Genomic DNA, 19,490 nt, shown 5'->3' on the forward strand with positions numbered 1-19,490 from the left:
GTGGTATTTTTTGCAACTAATCAAACTAAACAAATGTGTCAAATGTCATTGATTATAATATAAAAATATACCAATCCTACAATGACGTTCATATCCATTTACTATGCGCAAAAAAAATCTATAACTATAATATGATAACGGAAGAATTTTATTGAAAAGTATTTTCGCGATTTGATTCGTGCTTGGGTATCAAACTTGCAATGGTCGATTGAATGTTTGTGATAGTTTGTTGACACTTGATAGTGATAGGTATGGGTTTGCGGAGGGTGTTGATTTACACTTATCCACTTATTAAAAACACCGATTCAGGGACATTAAGTAAGTATATTTCGCTTGACAATAAACAATTAATTGTTAATAACATTTGTTAAGGCGCGCTGTGGCGCGAAAAAGGTAGCGAATCGTATTTGGAGGCGACGTAAGGGCTGAAGGGTAGGTAGCCGACTGACCGTACCCACCCTCGATCCTTCGTTTGTCTAGAAACAGATAACGGTAACGTAGGTACTTTTTGTTTGTTTCGCTGTGCATCGTCGTTTAGCCTTGACTCATTTACAGTTACAATAATATTATCATTATATTCTCAACTCTGTCGATTGGAGGATTGTTGATGGGGGATTTAGGCATTATGATATTTGGTAACAATAGCTATTAACCTCAAAAAGGACATTCAGTTGAATAATTTAATTCAGAATTACAAAACCTAACCTAACCTAACATAACCTAATAATAATAATATTATATTATGTCCAATTATAACTAATAAAACCATCCGTATTAAATTTACCTTTTCTTCTGTCATGTTGACAGTTCAAGAATTCCATACCCTGGCGAATTCATGTACTCAGCAGAAAATTTACCTAATTCATGAATAAGGCGACAGGCTTGACTATTACAGGAATTAGCTAAAATTTTGCCCATTTCATGTAATAGTTAATTTCGCACATTCGGTGTAACATATACATAAATACTTTTTATTCGCTACCAAATACCAAGTAAATAATAATAATATAAATATATACATAGACAGGGTGTCTTTATTCAATAAGCACCCTCAGATAGGATAAGAACATTTTTTGAGGTTTTTCAAAAGTATGCCTGTGTATATAAAAGTTTACAAAAACCAGATGGTATACAAAAGCGTTTACTTAAAAATGTCGAACTTATATTAATAATATGTGCTGTACTACAATTGGACGGATAATAAAAAGGTTAATTTTTTTGAAAATTACTTATAGGTACCGGTTTTTTTAAAAAAATAAACAGCCTTATGAAAATTCACAAATATGATTAAATCATTCGCAAGCAATTATTTACAAAATATTGGATAAATCTGAAGGGTTTTATTCAAACATGAAATACGGATAGGTACACTGAAAATAGTGACTTTCATAATATGACCGAGTAATATTGTAATAAACCATTTCTTTTATTCAACGAATAATTCACAAAACTTTGAGAATAGAACATTCCATATATTGAACATACATAACATGAAAACACCTCAGATATATACCCAACAGAAAAGATCGGCGAGAGCCGGGCGTCGGTTAGTAATTAAGGTAATTAATATTCCTTGATTTAATACACAAAAACCGATAGTCAATAATAACGCAATTTGATAAACATTTCATGTATGACCTGCTAGTTTAAATTGTCGTAATTAGATAGGATGTTCATAGCATAATTGGTTAATGCACAGTTGGCGCGATACCAGTGGTTATACGAGTTCAAATCCCGTCGAGCATCATATTTTTTTCAAAAAAATTTTTTTTCTAGTGGGTATATATCAGATGTGTTTTCAAGTTATGTATGCTTAATATTGTTTGCATTTAAATGAATATATAATTACAGAAAACACATTCAATTTTAATTAGTAAAATTGTTTTATTGTCAACACCTTGTATATCGGAAAACTTTTCCAAGCAACGAAGAAAAAGTCTCTCCCTCAAAGGCTGGTTTGGTTTTTCCTTAGCTATTATAAAAGGTCTTATCATTTGAAGATGTTTTTGTGTATCACACAGCGTTAGGCATATTTTTCTTATTATGTACCGAGCGTCTTCGGAAAAATAAATTGCTCCGAATTTTCCTTTCATCGCATTTTTATAGATAACACACATCAGGGAACGGCTGATGGTGTATATATTTCGCGGTTATTATATTATAACGTATTCCCGCGTGATTCTAAAGATTGCCGAGCCCTTAAATTACCCATAATAGATACTGAGAGATGATGTACAGTAATACGCGAATTCCGTAGCACCCGACCCTATAAATAAATAAAAGAACGCGGCATTCCTAATTTTATTAAAAACACAATATTTTACACATAGAACACATAATATAAACATAGTTTAAAGACGATCAGTATCGGTTTCATCTGCTATAATAGAACAATACAAACTGATACAAAAATAGAGATTTAGAAACATCTACCATTTGTGGAAAAAGCGGATGTATACCAGAGTTCAAAAGGCATACAGATACCAAACATGCGATGACACGTCTTACCACTATATGGAAGAATTAAAAAATTACAATTAGGTACGAAGTGTTGGTATTGTCTAAATTGAGGCAGAGCACATAAAATATAATCACCAGCCAGGCTCGATCCACAGCTGTATGAAGGCTTCCCTTAGCTCCCTCCACTCTTCTCGGTCCCTAGTTCTTCACTGCCACGTACATCAATTGAAATTTATGTGTTCATCTATCTAGCGGGTTTTAGGGCGTCCCTGTAGGCGGTAACACTTTATGACAGTATTTGTCCAACGGTTGTACACTCGCCGAGCGACATGTACAGTCCATTGTCATTTCATCTGCTTAGCGATATCTATCACATCGCGTACTCTTGTCTGCTTTCTCAGCATATTATAATAATCAGGACAATTGTTCAGTGATTACAAATGGAAAATACTAGATTTAAAAATTGTGATCAGGTGAACGAAAATCAAAATAAAAATTGAGATTAATCCTGACGTCTATAAATTAAGCTAATAAAGTTTTTTATTTAAGCTTTATGAATGGTAGATACCATTTTGAATGCATTATTTTAAGCGAATCATTCAAGCGAATTTTAAAATCAAATTACCATCGAATTGAAGTTACTACTCTTTTCAAAATATGAATAATTAATTAATCAAATAGAAAAATATAAAAAAGCATTAATTGGATTTTGAAATAATAGTATCTCAGTTCAGTTTTTATTTAAACGGCACAGCATTATTTTGCAAGTATACAGAAGACGTTTACAGAATTCGCGCAATTGTTTTTATTTACGATTGGGAAAAAAAGTAAATAAATCATTTTTTACCGTGTTTCTACGTCTAAATACGTGATTCCGCTCTTCTGTTGTTACCTGCTAATAACATTACAACGTGACCGTTGTCAGCAAGCCGCCGTCAGCAAACAGCCTGCGCAACAAAGCCACGCAAAGCCTCCGAAAGCTCACGAAAGCTCAACTCACTGCAATAAACAACCAGGCACAGTCTGTAAACTGTACAGTACTGTCCGATTGCGGATTAACGTGTATCGAATCCAATTTATCGCAAGATGAAATCAATTTCAATCAGTAATTCTTTCGACGTACATCTATAAATTTTAGAGATAATTGGACTACGTTTTTAGCTCAACTTGACATTATATCGCATGGAATCCATGCAAATGTTAAATATTATATTTATTCTAACGAATTCTAAGTATTTACGAGTAATAATAAAATTGCAATGTTATTCATTATCACAGGGTTTTACTGTGTGCATGTAGGCTTACTGTCAACGGAAAATCTAGGGTCACCGTGAAAGAGGGAGGTCACTCACATGATAGTCCGACGAAAAGGGATAATCAATACCTTACGGTAGTGAAGGGTGCCTGTTAAAGGTAAGTAAACTGTGGTAGATAACTGAAATCAAGTATTAGGGCAGCCATATTTACAGGACTTGAATTTAAATTTTGATCATCTTCAGTATTTTACCGAACAAAAAATTACCTATTTATAATATTCATAATAATATTACGAAAATAAGACAAAACCCATTACAGTAGATATAAAAAAGTAATACCTAACCGTGTTCGAACTCAGGCTAGAAAATTCTACTGTCTCGGTAGTTTAGTTTTTAGTCGAAGGGTCAAGTCCAGCGCGAAAAAATAATGAATATATTGTAGACATGTCAGGTCTTTATACATATTATAGCCTTATGTTTTGACATTGTGTGCGTTTTTTACGCTACGTTTGTAATCGTTTATATGGATTGTATGCGTTAAATGTATTAAATTAGTATAGTATATAACACAGGCGGCCGGCACTTGACTTTCGTACAATTAATATTTTCATTTTTGTTGATAATACAAAAACTGTGCGCTTCCATGCAATCGCTCCTTTCTTCTCCGCTCCCCGTCACCTTCTCAAATACGTGAAAGGGTGGTACTCAACTACGGTGAACTGTGGTACGGCAAACTCTATACGTGCAATTTACATGTAACCTCTGGCAATATGATCAAAGACACCAAGTATGCGTTTTACGCAAACCGTGAAGAGAATAATATTCTGTGGATGAAGCTTCTTCGGGATAGATGCATAATGCATCATGCAGTCATGCTTCCTTTGGTAATTTATGGAATTCTGAGTATCGTCCTTCAGTACACATTGCAAAAGTGTCCAGCCGCTTCTGTGTGTTCACTTCAGTACCCATCCAGTATCCATATTCGCTCACCAAAAAGCATATGGGAAAAGCATTTTATCTACCCTTAACATTGCAACTTGTGTGCGATTCGTTGCGTGTAACTTCAGCTTCACAACAATCATTTCCAGTTTGTATTTCATTTCATTTGGACAGTTTAAAAATACACATTATGAGGAGACGAGTAAACAAAATTTATTTCAATTAATTGAACGCAATTCAAATGATCCGTGCACGTCAAGTGATTTCCGACGGTCCGTAAAAAAACGCTCGGCGCCCACTCAAATGACTGTTAATTGCAAATTACTATCTTGCTCTTGTTTATTTGATAAATGATTCGCTACATTAATTGTACCCCATATTAAGACTATTAATTTATCGAATAGGATTTTTTTGTAATAAATTAAGCACTGCTCGTGACAAAATACCATTTCCCTGCTGTCCACACCAGTCGTTCCCAAACTGTGAGTCGCAACGGACCTGGTTTTAATAGGTATGAAAAAAATCAATTTTCGCGCAAATAAAAATCATAATTTTTGATATACCTACTATATAACTACTTATCTTTTTTATGGAAAAATTGAGTTTGATCCTGAATGGTTAGTAAATACATAAATCTAGAACGACGAAAATGCAGTGACTACTATGATTGCTTTCCCTATTGTCCGACACACAATGACATTAATATGGACAAGCATCTGGAACAAAAAATGACACTCACTTTTTTGTCGGGTCTGCCGAATGGCATAATCTGTTCTAACGCCATTACAATAAAGGTGATATTGCTATAAATTCCCAATGCTTTTTGTCGGGTCTGCCGAATGGTTCGGTTCGAACGGGTTCGCTCAAATGAAAATTGCTACTAGAAACATTGTTCTAACGCCATTACAATAAAGGTGGTATTGCTATAAATTCCCGATGCGTGATATCGCATAATGGAAATTGGGTGACGTCTACCTACACATGTGCGAATGTCGCTATGCACGAATTTACTTGCTAGCTACTGTATTGAGTGCGTTGTCCAATAATGTCATTCCCGACACAGGACTATGACAGGGGAGTCCCGACAAAACCGCCCGAACCAAAACCGCCAAGACATTACAACCCAGACATTCCAACCCAGACATTGCCACCCAGACATTGCCACCCAGACATTGCCGCTAAAACAATTTAGAAATGAGACAATTATTATTTGTACATACTTAATATTATATTTTAGATACACAAATACACAAGATATAAAAAAATATAAATTATTTAAAATTAAATTTCAAAATTGTGTGCTAACCTTATTAAATATTCTAAATTAGAAATAATTAGCATTAACCAAGTTTTAAAAACTGATGATTTTAAGTTATTAATTATTACTCTACTAACAGTTGCAACGGATGAAATCTCAAACTACACTTGTTTTATATATTTTTGTATATTTTGCGGGCGGTTTTGTCTAGGCGGGTTAGTCCGGGCGGTATTGACGGGCGCATTTGGTTTGGCGACAATGTCTGGGTGGTAATGTCTGGGCGGTTTTGTCGGGGTGCCGAGGTACAAATGAAAATATATATGCTTATAAATAATCATAAGTGCATTAATGTCTATCTCCATACATTATTTTGATGGCAGTCATTGTAGAAAACTTAACGTAGATTCCTACATAAATGGATAGTTGCAAAAATGATATCAGCATTTCAATGGCTTGATTCGGCAATTATTCACTTTTCATTTCTATTCAAAACATAACCAGATCTTTTGTCATAAACTTTAACTGCAGATTCGTGTCATACTCTAAGTTCAAAAAGTTTACCCATTAATCTTGAATCAATTTTCGGTGGAACAACAAGAGATTTATTTCAGTCAGAAACAATTCCTAAATATACTATTAATAGTAATGAATAAATTATTATAATTCCATTCATTTTTATTATGACGGATTATAAATTAGGTAAACCAGGTACTGCGAGCTAACGACGAAAGTATCCTCTCGCAAAAGGATTTGTACACTATGAGAGCATTTTACAATTATATGTATACCACATAGGATTCATTCTTAACTTGCGTGTCATTTTTTCGCGGCACATGAAGCTCCGGATACGGTAATAGATGATTTTGGAAGAATCTGATTTTTGAATTGTTTATTTCAATTGCACACTAAATACTAATTCTAACTACTATAATACTATTAATAACTTGAAAACAGCTCGGATATATACCTACTAGTAAAATCATATTAAAAAAAAATACGATGCTCGACGGGATTTGAACCAGTATCCGGTATCTCGCCAACTGTGCATTATACAATTATCCTACGAGCCTCCTATCTGATTATGACCATTTAAACTAGTAGGTCATACATGGAATTCTTATCAAATTGCATTATTTTTACTAACCGACGTCCGGCTCTCGCCAAATATTTGTGTTATAACATAACCGTCTACTTGAACTTGCAAACATTTTTTTAATAAACCATTTCTTTTATTCAACGAATAATTCACAGGTTTTTGAGAATGCAGTGACGTCCCGTGGGGGTAGGCAGATTGAGCGTCGCTTGGGGCGGCAGTTACCCGAAGGGCGGCAAATCAAGGAGAATCATTATAAAAAATAGCTACATAGACTTAGTAATAACGGAAATATCTTTCCATTGAAAAATGCAGCTCACTGGTTGGAAACAAAAGTTTTAACAGGACTTTATTTTTTTGTGGGGTTCGCGATGTCTAGTTTACTTCCGTTATCCTTGGACGTCACGTCCTTAGTGAACAGCAATGACACGTGCAGATTTGCAAATATTTTAATTATAGGTAAGTAAGTACATACTTAAGTACCTACCTAATTTTAAATGTATCCAAATATTATGTTTGCCTGTCACTCGCGAGTTTTGGAAGTTGTCATGTGTATTTTAAAATGTACCTATCTGAAATCTTAGACTCGCAATATTGTCTATTGAAGCAGATGTGGCATTTAAATTAGATGTAGTGGTATATCTTGTTAGTAATGTATCCATAAAACACATTTCTTAGATATTGGAGTCATGAAAGGATGATAAAAAGTACTGTAAGTATAAAAATATGTTGCGGCATGTTGGCACTGCTTAGGGGCGGCATTTTGTCTAGGGACGTCACTGTGAGAATGTACATAGGGTGAAGCACCCAATTATTGGCACTTTAAGGGAACTGAGCAGTTCAAGTTCGCACAGTATTCTATCAATTATCTTTCTAAGTTCCTATGTTTCTGATTTAAATAATATGTTTACTTAACTTTTATTTGAATACTTCCAATAACACTTTTGTATTGTGCATATGCACACAATTGTGATATTTCCTGAGTTTGGCCCTTACTCCAATTATTGGCATACTTTTTCCTATTATTGACACAACCTTTTCCAATTATTGGCACAGTTAATAGAGATCCAAAAAAGTGTATTAATCATGCAAATTAAACACGTTTTACACTAGTATTCATACATTTATTATTAGGTAACATTATTTTTAAAAAACCTCAAAAGAAATAATGATTATATTTAAATAAATTCAGGAACTAATTGAGATCAAAAATTCTCAAAAAATATTTAGGTGTCTAAAATAAATTACGTAAGTTCTTATGATGTTAACCGTTTAAATATTTAATCATCATCATTTAAAATGGCTTCAAGTTCTTCCACCGTGTATGATTTCTTACGACTGCTTAAAATTTTATCAAAAGGATCTCTAATCCCATAATTTTTCTTGTCTTCATCAACTATGAGATTCGAGACTTGTTGGTTAACTATTGGCACCAGAGGCTTGTTCAATCTTATATCGGCCAGTACTTTGATTCTTTTCGTTTCGGGTATCATATTCTCTTTTTTTACATTAGGTTCTCTTTCCACTTGACATTCTCTTTTAGTTGTATTTTGCACAGGTCCGAACTGCACTTTCTTACTCTGTTTATTTATTAACGTTGCTGCTGTTTTTTTTGTAAGGTTTTTCTTTTCTCCTTGTTTAGTTTTCACTTCCTTTTGTTTTTGGATTCTCTCCTCTTTTCTTTTCTTGACTTGTTCTTCTTTAAGACTTTTTTCTCTCCGTTTCTGGGTTTCCTTGCTTTGCCATTCGTCTGAAGTTAAGACAAAGGAAACTCTTTCACTTTGTTTAACGCCTTTTCTTTGAGGTGTTTTCGGTTTTACTAAAACGTCACTTAATTTTACAGGGGTTAAATATTCTTTCTGTTGACTAATAATATCCATAATCTCGCATTCTTTAACTACATGTTCTTTGCACGTTGCTATTAAACCACTTTCTGGAATCTCCATTTCGTTTTTATCTAAAGTAACTAAGTCACTTTCAAGCAAAGTTTTGTGTTCTTTTCTTTCAAATTTGTTTTTTCCCATTTCTTCAATAGATTTCTGCACAGTAACTAAATCAAACTGTGAGTTATCAAGGATATCCATAAATAAAATTGGCATCTCTTCTATAGTGATTTCTTCTGTAAGGGGTTGTCCTCATGTAATATTTCTGATTCTTGGTGCTTTTCATCATGTTGGAAATAGTTCAAAAGCTTTTTCAGGATTTTGTCACTGTCTATTAGAAAGTCTTCGTTAATAGTTTGTAAGGCATTCAATTTTTTCTCTCCCACTACGTTATAAAACGTATCTTTTGATAGAGACTTTTCTTTGAAATTGTCATTGTTCTTCTCTTCGGTATTTGAATTTTCAACAGTTTTCTGACGTGCTAGGCATTTGTTAAAATTGATTGCATCACAATTCCATGGACATAAACCGGTGGTTCTAAAACCATTTATAACAGTAGAAGGCTTAATGCCGTTTACGACAGCTTCCTTGAGCACAGGAACAAAATCTGTTTTTGTGAGTGCAGCTAAGGGGTTTTCACGCCTCCACTTCAATACACTTTCTTTCCAAGCTTGCTTAAGTGGCCTGAATGCTGAAACATCGGCTGGCTGCAACAATCTTGTTGCGTTTGGATATAAAGCTACCAGAACTATGTCCAAGCTTTTACACAGTTCACTCACTTCCAGAGAGAGGTGCGTTTTGTGTCCGTCAACAAAAAGTAAAACGGGGAGTTGTCTTTTTGTTTTCAATAGATAAGGGTGTAAAACGTTTTTTATATAATCATAAAATACCTCTGCCTTCATCCATCCCGAATCGCTCAAACCAATACCCCAGTCTCCTGGCACATTTAATGTTATATCCTTAGGCAACCTTTTATTCGGAAATATGATCATTGGAGGCGTGGTATCTCCATTGGCAGAAAACGTGAATAGAACTGTTAGAGCAGATTTGGCAGATGCATGGTCTACTTCATAAACATCCTTCTCACCTCTCATTGCAATAACCTTTCCACTTTTTGGGCATAGCTGAAAGTTTGACTCGTCACCGTTGAACACGCGACTTGGATCCGAGAGAATGGTAAAGTAACTGTTGTCTTTTAAGTAGGTTTCAATTCCAATGAACCATTTTCTTATATCTTGCTCTGACACTGCCGCACTTGATGCTGTGACTGCCTCGGGTGCACGTATACTTAATCCGGGATGACGATACAAAAAGAGTTGGTACCATTTATTACCAGGTATTCCATCTTTGAATGGATTCTTTCTATTTGCTTTCTTTATGAAATGTGCAACACTCAATTGAACATCTAGTTTTCTTCTAGGGAATCCTTTGCGGCAACAGTCTTTAATCCATTTCACCAAAGTCTCTTCCTCGTTTTTGGTTAATACTGTACTTGGTCCTGGAAGGTCTTGATGATCTACTTTCCGTAACCTGAACTGAATAGTTCCTCTCGGTACATGAAAGGTTTTTGCGGCCAGTTTTTTACTCATACCGCACTTTACAGCCTCAAGTGCTTTTACCAAGTTATCATGGTTGTACATTTTTCTTTTTATTATTGTGTTGTCGAGAGTCTTCTTCTTCTCTTTCCTCTTTTTCACATTAACTGGATCCATTTTGAATACTTCAGTCTGAAAATAAAGACACAAGCTATAATTTAACCCTATTATTGGCACAAGCCAAAACCAATTATTAGCATGGGGCTAACATTTGGAAAAAACGAGTGTAACATATTTTTATCAATGGAATTACTTAGAGCCTTAATGATATAGGCTATAGAAATTAAAATCTGTTAAAAATAATACTTTATCAAAATAACCAATTATTAGCACATGTGCCAATAATAGGAAAACTACTCAATCACGATACCAAATGTTGGCACCCTTTAAACATAGACAACGAACAATTAACCTTAAATTAAATTTTAAATTCAAATGCCTGGCTCTATCCCGCAATCATTTAAATCGTCAGTTTATTGATAAACACTTAGATGTAGACAAAATAGCAAGGCTATTGAAACATTTTCTTACCGTGGCAGAAAGAAAATGGCGGAAAAAATCACAAAACACAACGGAGCACTTTTGACGCACTATTTTCTCGCTATTTTGTTAATCCTGGTGTGATGAATGTTGCTTGTCGTAAACAATATTAATTGCTAAACACATTTTTTATACTTGGCAAACTTAACTATGCTTACATATCTTATATTTTTACGTTAACTTGAAGGGTGCTGATAATTGGTGGAGTGCCAACAATTGGGTGCGTCACCCTATATATAATATAATAATTTTAAAGATAAATTGCAATCAAATATTTAAACGGCGACACAATACTCCAATTTAATAGGCCAAAGAAGAAAGAGGCCGTTAATAGATGGAGTTGTTCAGTAATAATTGAGCCGTTGAATTCGAACACAATAATCATTTGTCTTCGCCCATAACAGAAACGATGGCCAAGTAAAAGACAATATAAGACTTAATTAATGAGAAAGTAAGACAAATAATAGTGAATTAATATTAAATACATACAAATTGGTAGAGAATATAGATAATGACTAAAAAGCGAACTGAGTTTTACGGTTACGTGTAAATTGTACTTACGTAAAACATTTCACTGTGGCACAATTCGCCGTGAGCTTTTTACCGTCTGTACGGTCTCCAATTTTATTAGATTCATACATAACTTGAAAACACCTCAGATATTATAACCACTAGAAAAAATCATATCAAAAAAATACGAAACTCGACGGGATTTGAAACCGTATAATCATTAATTTGATAAGCATTTCATGTATGACCTACTAGTTTAAATTGTCGTAATTAGATAGGAGGCTCGTAGCATGATTGGTTAATGCACAGACTTGCGCGACACCAATGGTTGGTTATACGGGTTCAAATCCCTTCGAGTTTCGTTTCTTATATATCTGAAGTGTTTTCAAGTCATATATCTTCAATATGGATTGTTACATTCTCAAAATCTTGTGAATTATTCATTAAATAAAAAAAAATGGTTTATTTATTAGATACAATATCAGCAGTGAATATGTTAACACATTCACTGCTGACCAGTTACTGATTAATTATAACATTTAATTAGTTGGTTGGACAGGTTGGACTGTCTTTAATATACGGCGATATATTTCCGATACAACATTTCACGGTGAAGTAATAGGGCGAACTGCATACGTACAAGTTTCCGGACACGGAGTTTTCCATATTTACGGGAAATTTTCAAAAACTGATTTATATCGGCTGTGAAAACAAAACAGTAAGTAAAAACTCTCTCAACATAAACAAATATACCTACATGCATTAATAAATATTATTTGAAAAACCCGATCACGTATGAAATATAATAAGCCCGAGGTGAACCTGTAAAGAGTGAAAACTAACATATCGTAGATTTTGTAAATATTTGCATACTTCCGTATTCGTGCCAACTATTTGTGTTTATACCGAAAATATAATATTTTCGTTTGTAGCTCTTTATGTAAATATTACCTTCTACTGATCCTATGTCGCGGTCCTGCTTGTAAATCAATGAAAACAAAAACTGATAATATTGGTTATTCCATTTAAAGGTCTACCCAAATATGAGTGATCCCACGATTTCTTTTAAAGCGAAAAATACGAAAATAACATTTTCGTGCTACATTTTCAGAGCCTACACAAGAAATGTCACGCACCAATTGTGGTACCTACTGCATAATATATGACAATAATAACAAAATGTAAATTTGACGGTGGTTTGTTTGACGAGATGGCATTATGAAATACACTAGCATGGAGTGCATTTAAGCGCGTGAATAGTATCTTCAAAGGTGACCTCCCATTGTGTCTTAAGCGTAAAGTGTTCAACCAATGTGTGATACCAGTAGTCATGTCGCACCATCGCAACTAAACTGCCAAAATCCAAAAAACGTCAAACGGAGAAAATCAGCTTTGAAGTTTTTACCTTTCGCATTTTTGTACTGTGTTTTTGAAAATTTCAGATGTTTAGATATTGTATGAAGTTTTCACTTGAATTTGATGACTTAGAGATATGAAATTTTCGGTACATATACTATGAACGATAGACAATGAAACGTAGTAATTAACCTAAAACACGTAAATTTGGACTTATGGCGGTTTAGTTGCGAGGGTGCGATATATGCGCGCGAAACACTGATTCTTAATGTACGAGAAACCCAAAAATTATGAAAAGCACAACGTGGCATGGAAATGTCATAAGCCAGTGGATAAGGAAGCAGACAAGAGTACGCGATGTGATAGAGGTTGCTAAGTAGATGAAATGGCAATGGGCTTATCGAGTGAACAACCGCTGGACAAATAAAATCATACACTGGTACAAACGACCACAAGGACGCCCTTAAACCAGCTGGATAGACGAACTCATTGTGTTGGATGTAACTAGGGGAAGCCTTCATCTAGCAGTGGATCGACCCCGGATGATGATGATAATTTTTAGAAGAAAATTCTGAAATAATATGAGAATACTTACACAAAAAAGACAAGAAAGTCACCAAGCTGGAGAAATGTCAAATTTCATCGGAGTCCATCGGAGAATTCCGGGTCTAGAAAATTCATATTTGGTGTTCAATGTGTGTTTGCATAAACTCATTCGGTTGGCCAAGGGGCTAATTATCGTACAAAATATGTTAAGAAACCTCATGAAGCAGCCAACCTCCACGTCGAGAGTGTGGCCAATTAAAAAAATATGAGATTGTTTGATTCAGACTTTATGAAAAATCCTCCAACCTCTGATATTATGTATGTTAAGGCCTTACGCCCATTGGACGTGACGGACGGCTGGCCGTTGGGACAGGTCACGTGTTGGAGTTTACCAAGTGGAAAAAACTTGCGTCAGGTGATAATATGTACCTACTTGCTGCTCGCGGCCTAGTAAAGTGTGAGACACGGAAGTGGTACTCAGGGTGTCTCGAAGATTCCCCCAGTGACTTCACAGTTGACTGCGTCTGAGAGTCTGACTAACAGCCACTGTTGCATACCTTCCCGCAAAAACCACTAGTGAGATGTTCAACTACAAGACTTTGCGACGCTCGGCAATGGTTAGAAGCGTCTGCGCCAACATGAAGAACCATTGAACGCAGCGTCTGGCCCTGCAGTCACCCGTTGACCCTTGCATAGGAAGTATAGAAGCCAGTCAGCACGGTATGCCAAATTTGGGATACAAAATAAAACGCAAACACCAGACGGCTTAGTGGATTGGCAGCCTATTGGGTGGACAGGCTATATAGAGACGGATGCAATTCTCATAGAAACAATCCTTATGGACACTTAAACCTAGGGCTGTGGGCTAAGACACACGACAATGCAAACGCCGTTGCGTTAAAGCATGTCTTAATTGATTACAAATGTATTCAATTGGAATCAAGCAAAACCATTCCACTTTCATACAGTAATTCCAATTGAATACATCTTTAATCAAGTAACACGGCGTCTGGGTAAAAAGTGTTTTTCTTGCCAGAGCTAGCATTTTTCGATAGGCATCTAGCTTGCAAAAAAATCATCTAGCTTATAGCGTTTTTATTAGCACAATTTTGTGACTTCAACAGCTTTAAATGTGCTGAAAATAAACCGGACTTTTAGTTGACTTATTCAGATATTTAAGGCTTATACTTCAGTTGAGGCATGGTCTAAAAAGATCGTGACTAGTCGATGCGCGGATTGTGCAAATGACGCGAGCCGAACGAAATATAATTTGTCATAAAAATTCAACATGCGTCTATTTAATGTTATGTGTTTTGTTATATTAGTAATAATAATAATAGTACATTCATTGATATGTTTTCTTTTTCAAGTACATACGTAAATTTTTTAGTCATCTTTACACGATTAAAGAATATATTCCTCCTCCATGAAAAAACAAATTTGACGTGCGCACACCTCGGCTATCGGTCTCCGATTGGCGACGAGTGCGAAATTTCGTCGCACCTACTGTTGAAAATTATTTGTCGTTTCACTGATGTATGCTTTTAATGAAGGTAGGTCGGTACTTGAGAAATGAAACAATACAATGAAACAATAGGAGCACTCTTGGGATTGTAATGATAATAAATTGGTATAACATATTATAATTTAATGTGTGCTTAGGCATGTGGCCTCGGATTGACGATTATCGGAGATTCCACTCTTCGGTATTATCTAACTATTAATTATCGTAGGTTGTCAGATTAATTATTTATTTCTTGTCAATTTTGAAATGAGTTTCAGGAAAAATGTGGTGTGATTTTTACATAATATGTATACCCATTTTTTCAATTTCTGCACTTATTTTCGATAAGCAAAAACAGGTACATATTGAAATTTTATTTTTTCAAAATCTAGTGTTTTTTCCTGCCAAATAGCTTGTTTTCGTACCCCATCTGGCATGTTTTTGACAGTTGGCAACATTGGTTGTCGTGTGTCTTAGTTCTACGTCGTATTCAGGATTGGTTAATCGTTTTTTTTTTCAATTATAATCCAAGCTTATTTTTATTTACTGATTCAATGAGCAAATATTTTTTTTAGCTTACAAACATTGATTTTTTCTATACCCTTACCTGTATTATGCTGAAATGAATATTTCCATTATTTTTGTTTAACAAAGGATTATTATAGCTGAGCTTCCTGTACCTAGAGATCGAAATCAGTTCCATGAATACAATATTGTTATGTCTAGTCGGCAGAGGCGTACGCCACTCAATTTTGGCAAGGGTCTAAGCACAATATTACCTATGAAAATACGGATATTATCAATATTCAAATAATATCACAGCCGTTGAATATTAGTATTATAATAAACTATTCAGTTATAAATACATTGAATTATATGGAATATGAGTACCTACAGCAATAATTTTGAAAACAGAGGTCTAATTTACAATGCTCTGTAGGCAAATTGAAGGGGTCGCGTTTTCAATAATTACAATACTTTTTAGATAATAACATAATTATATAGATACAATATGCTACATACAAGTATGTATATATTATATTTTTTAAATTAAGTGATTTGTCTATGTGTTCCACTCAGACATACCCCACCGACAGACTTCTACATTTCGTACGGCGAAAGAGTCGACTGGCGAGCGGGAGGTCAATTGATGCGTCCGGTAGTTCGTGTCGGCGGTTACTTTAAAGCAGACGAAATCAGTCTTGGTCATTATTAAATTATGTGGAATAAGTATGCACACTATGGCCGCACGGCTTAAGCGTCGGCCTATAACATCGTGGGTCCCAGGTTCGAAACCTGGGCCTAGCAAATACACATATTCACTATCCGATTCATAAATATTAAAAAATATGTGACTTAGATACTAAAGAAAATCTATACTTCTTATTAATAATTACGTAACAAAAATATTTGGGTATTGATTACTATGTTTTATCACATAATGGCTTAGGCGGTGATCTATAACGTCATGGGTCCCAGGTTTGAATCCTGGGTCTGGCAAGTACACTTATTGTTTTTCATAGTTTTCATAGGTCACGGCACCTAATATGATGAGCGAGTGGCTAAAATCAATTTCTCATTAAAACAAAATATGTTAATACAAAGCTCTACTCTGTTGAGTCTCATATAATCTTATCAGATCGGACATGGTAATAATATATATATATTTATTATATATTATTTATTATTTTTATTAATACAATGTTTTCCACTACTTGCAACGTGACTAACGTTTGATCACGTAATTTAAAAGTATGTTTTAATTGTTTTAATATTTTTTAAGAACCTGACATTATTATCTGACATCTTGAAATATAATAAAATTGAAATTCTGAATTTATCTTATATTAATAAATTATGGAGAAAGCCATAATATGAACGTAGTCTAAATAAGTTTTATATTAAACTATAACATTTTTCTGCAAGAGTAAAAGAACAACATTAAAAGTCTTTGACAATGAAATAATATCTCATAGTTTAAATTTCAATTAGTGTCGCTTCAATATAAAAAAGTCATAACATGAAAGCTACATAAAAACGCAAATGAAAAAAGCTACGGATAATTGTTAATTTATCTGTCATGTCATTTGTACGCGAAAACGAATTCAGTCACAAACAAACGCACGCGAATATTATATTATGACAAAAAATAACGTGTGGCTCTCTCACCGCTTGTTGGTGGCCTGCTCATCAGGGTGAAGTAGAAACAGAAGAATAATTTATTAATTTTCGATACATTCACAGTATATGTAATTAATATGATTAACTGAGAATTTGAGGTCGATATAAATATAGAACATTGAATATAATCAATTCATGTTGTGTAAGCAAAAGGAGAAATTTGTACCTATTCATGAATTCAGAATGGAATGAGATATATATCAACATAATAGAATGCGACCACAAAACAGACTGACAAGATAGAAATGAGAAATCCAATAAGTCTTGGACCAAGGCTTTGAATCTAGATAACGATTACTTTATAACAGTCATGCCATAAAATCCAAGAGATACGAAGCGCGCTGACTGTTTTCAAACATTACAAAAATTTAATGCGCATTCCGTTTATGTGACAAACTTTAATAAATATTACGATACGAACGTAACTATTGAAAACCTTTTAAGTTTAGGTTCGTAATGTATGCTCTCTCAAATCGGCAATGTCCTGGTTTTGATTTTCTATATTTGATTGCCTGTCACGAAGTTGCGTTGCGCTGCCACGTTAGTTTCCAGCTTGGCCATGCACAAAGTCCAAAGTCTTCCAAAGACCTCGGAAAGGAGAGAATTATATAGTTTTCATTAGATGCAGCCTGTTTAACGCAAAGGGAGCCGTGCACCTTCACGTTGCCCGCGAGGAGGGGCCCGCTCAGCGTTGCCAACCGTTCTATAATTATAGTATTTGTACTATAATTTTCGTATGCGCAATATGAACGATATAAAACTGGTATAGTACGCCAAAATACTATAATTTAGAATATCAGAAAAAATACGCAAAAAGTACTCAAACTTAGATACTTCCGTACTATAAATTGATTCAAAGTAAATATGTAAGTACCTACTTCAATTTCGCAATATAAGAAAATTTGTTGAACCTGAAAAAAAAAATTGGCCGAAAAACGTAAAAAGGGCTCTTGACCATAGAGGTATTAAATAAAAAGAGGGGCAAGAAAACGGCTTTCTTATACAACTGAATGAAGCAGGCCAATAATAGCCGAAAACTTACGAGAAATAACGACGCGATAAAATAATTCTGGGCATAACGGAGGATTTACTTTGGCCTTTTGACCGTCTTTGTAACATACGCATATACGTGAAAGTTTTGCCGCAACTTGATTACCAGCCTGCCTCACCATACTTTTATAGGAACATGCCTGCTTCGCCATACTTTCATATAACCTGCCGCCCCTAGCCCTCGACTTCGGCTTAATTACAATTAAATTTCTTGAATTCGTCGGTAAGCATTTTTGATCGGAAGAGGTACCTAATTAATAAAAAATATTATTTTGGTGAGAAGTAAAAGACCTATACATTTTCAACATATGACAACGCGTACTATAATTTTTGCCAAAATACTATAATTTTTTGGACCTCGTACTTATAATTCAGTGTCCAAAATTTGGCAACACTGGGTCCGCTTGAGCGGTGTAATATTACTATGTATTTGCTTTTAATATGACTCATTTGTCTGAACGGTTAGTAGGTTGCTTTTAGTGCAAGACCACTTAATTTTACCGGAGTGAAGGTCCTTATTACTAAACACAAATTACGTTATTAATTGTTGCCTCAATCCATAATAATAATAAGAAAATACAAAATCACAATATTAAACTATTATATTTGGTTATAAACTAATAAATATAAGATGCATAAAACTTTGTATAACGTCAACGAACTATAATGATTTATGAAGCACCAAAACTAGCTTAACACTAATTAAGTTTAATTAACGACTTATAATGATAGCTTCCGAGCGAAATAACTAATTATTAGTAATGATTTGTAAGTAGACGTAGCAATAAATTTATTGAAAACACGTGTCGAACGAAAGGAAAGTTCACGCCGAAAACTGAATAACTAGTCACATAATGCCGGGTCCACACTGGCAACATGTCGCCGGCAACCTCGTTGAATTGTACGATAAGTATGATAATTATCGTAAAATTTAACAAGGTTGCCGGCGACATGTTGCCAGTGTGGACCCGGCATAATACAGTCAATAATACACATTAAACTTTGTTAGTCATACGTATTTGTTTTTATTTAACTAAGACTAATTTACAGTGTCATTTTGTTTTTCAAAGTCAATTAAACCCCGCCTAATCCAAACCATAATAGTGACTGTATAATAGTACAAAATTCTGCAAACTTTTTCATTCATACTTATCGGTTTTTGTTGGATTAAAAATGCATATTACACATATTGTTGGTTTTTTAGCCCTGCTTCAACCAACCCATAATAGATAACAAAATATTATTCTATCTATAAAATATCCAAAGTTATGTATGTATGAATTATTGCATAATTTTAGATATTTTATAGATATACGAGT

The 19,490-nt window shown here is 34.4% G+C and overlaps 2 protein-coding genes across 2 annotated transcripts in view; both read right to left on the reverse strand.

Annotated features, from left to right (window-relative positions):
- LOC147072888 (furin-like) overlaps nucleotides 1-19,490 on the reverse strand; it is a 580,379-nt gene that overhangs the window by 55,378 nt on the left and 505,511 nt on the right. The window lies entirely within an intron of this gene.
- LOC147072889 (uncharacterized) lies at nucleotides 8,491-11,253 on the reverse strand. Its single transcript, XM_085945821.1, has one exon. It carries the CDS (start codon nucleotides 10,599-10,601, stop codon nucleotides 9,111-9,113), a length of 1,491 nt encoding a protein of 496 aa, XP_085801947.1. The 5' UTR covers nucleotides 10,602-11,253; the 3' UTR covers nucleotides 8,491-9,110.

The sequence above is a fragment of the Rhyacophila brunnea genome, unplaced genomic scaffold (assembly GCF_057557595.1).
Source record: "Rhyacophila brunnea isolate RB1 unplaced genomic scaffold, BYU_Rbru_1.0 scaffold_19, whole genome shotgun sequence".
NCBI classification, from domain to species: Eukaryota; Metazoa; Arthropoda; class Insecta; order Trichoptera; family Rhyacophilidae; genus Rhyacophila; species Rhyacophila brunnea.

Bases quoted from the DNA above. Each gene is read 5' to 3' on its own strand.
- LOC147072889 (XM_085945821.1), bottom strand. From the start codon at position 10,601: ATGGATCCAGTTAATGTGAAAAAGAGGAAAGAGAAGAAGAAGACTCTC.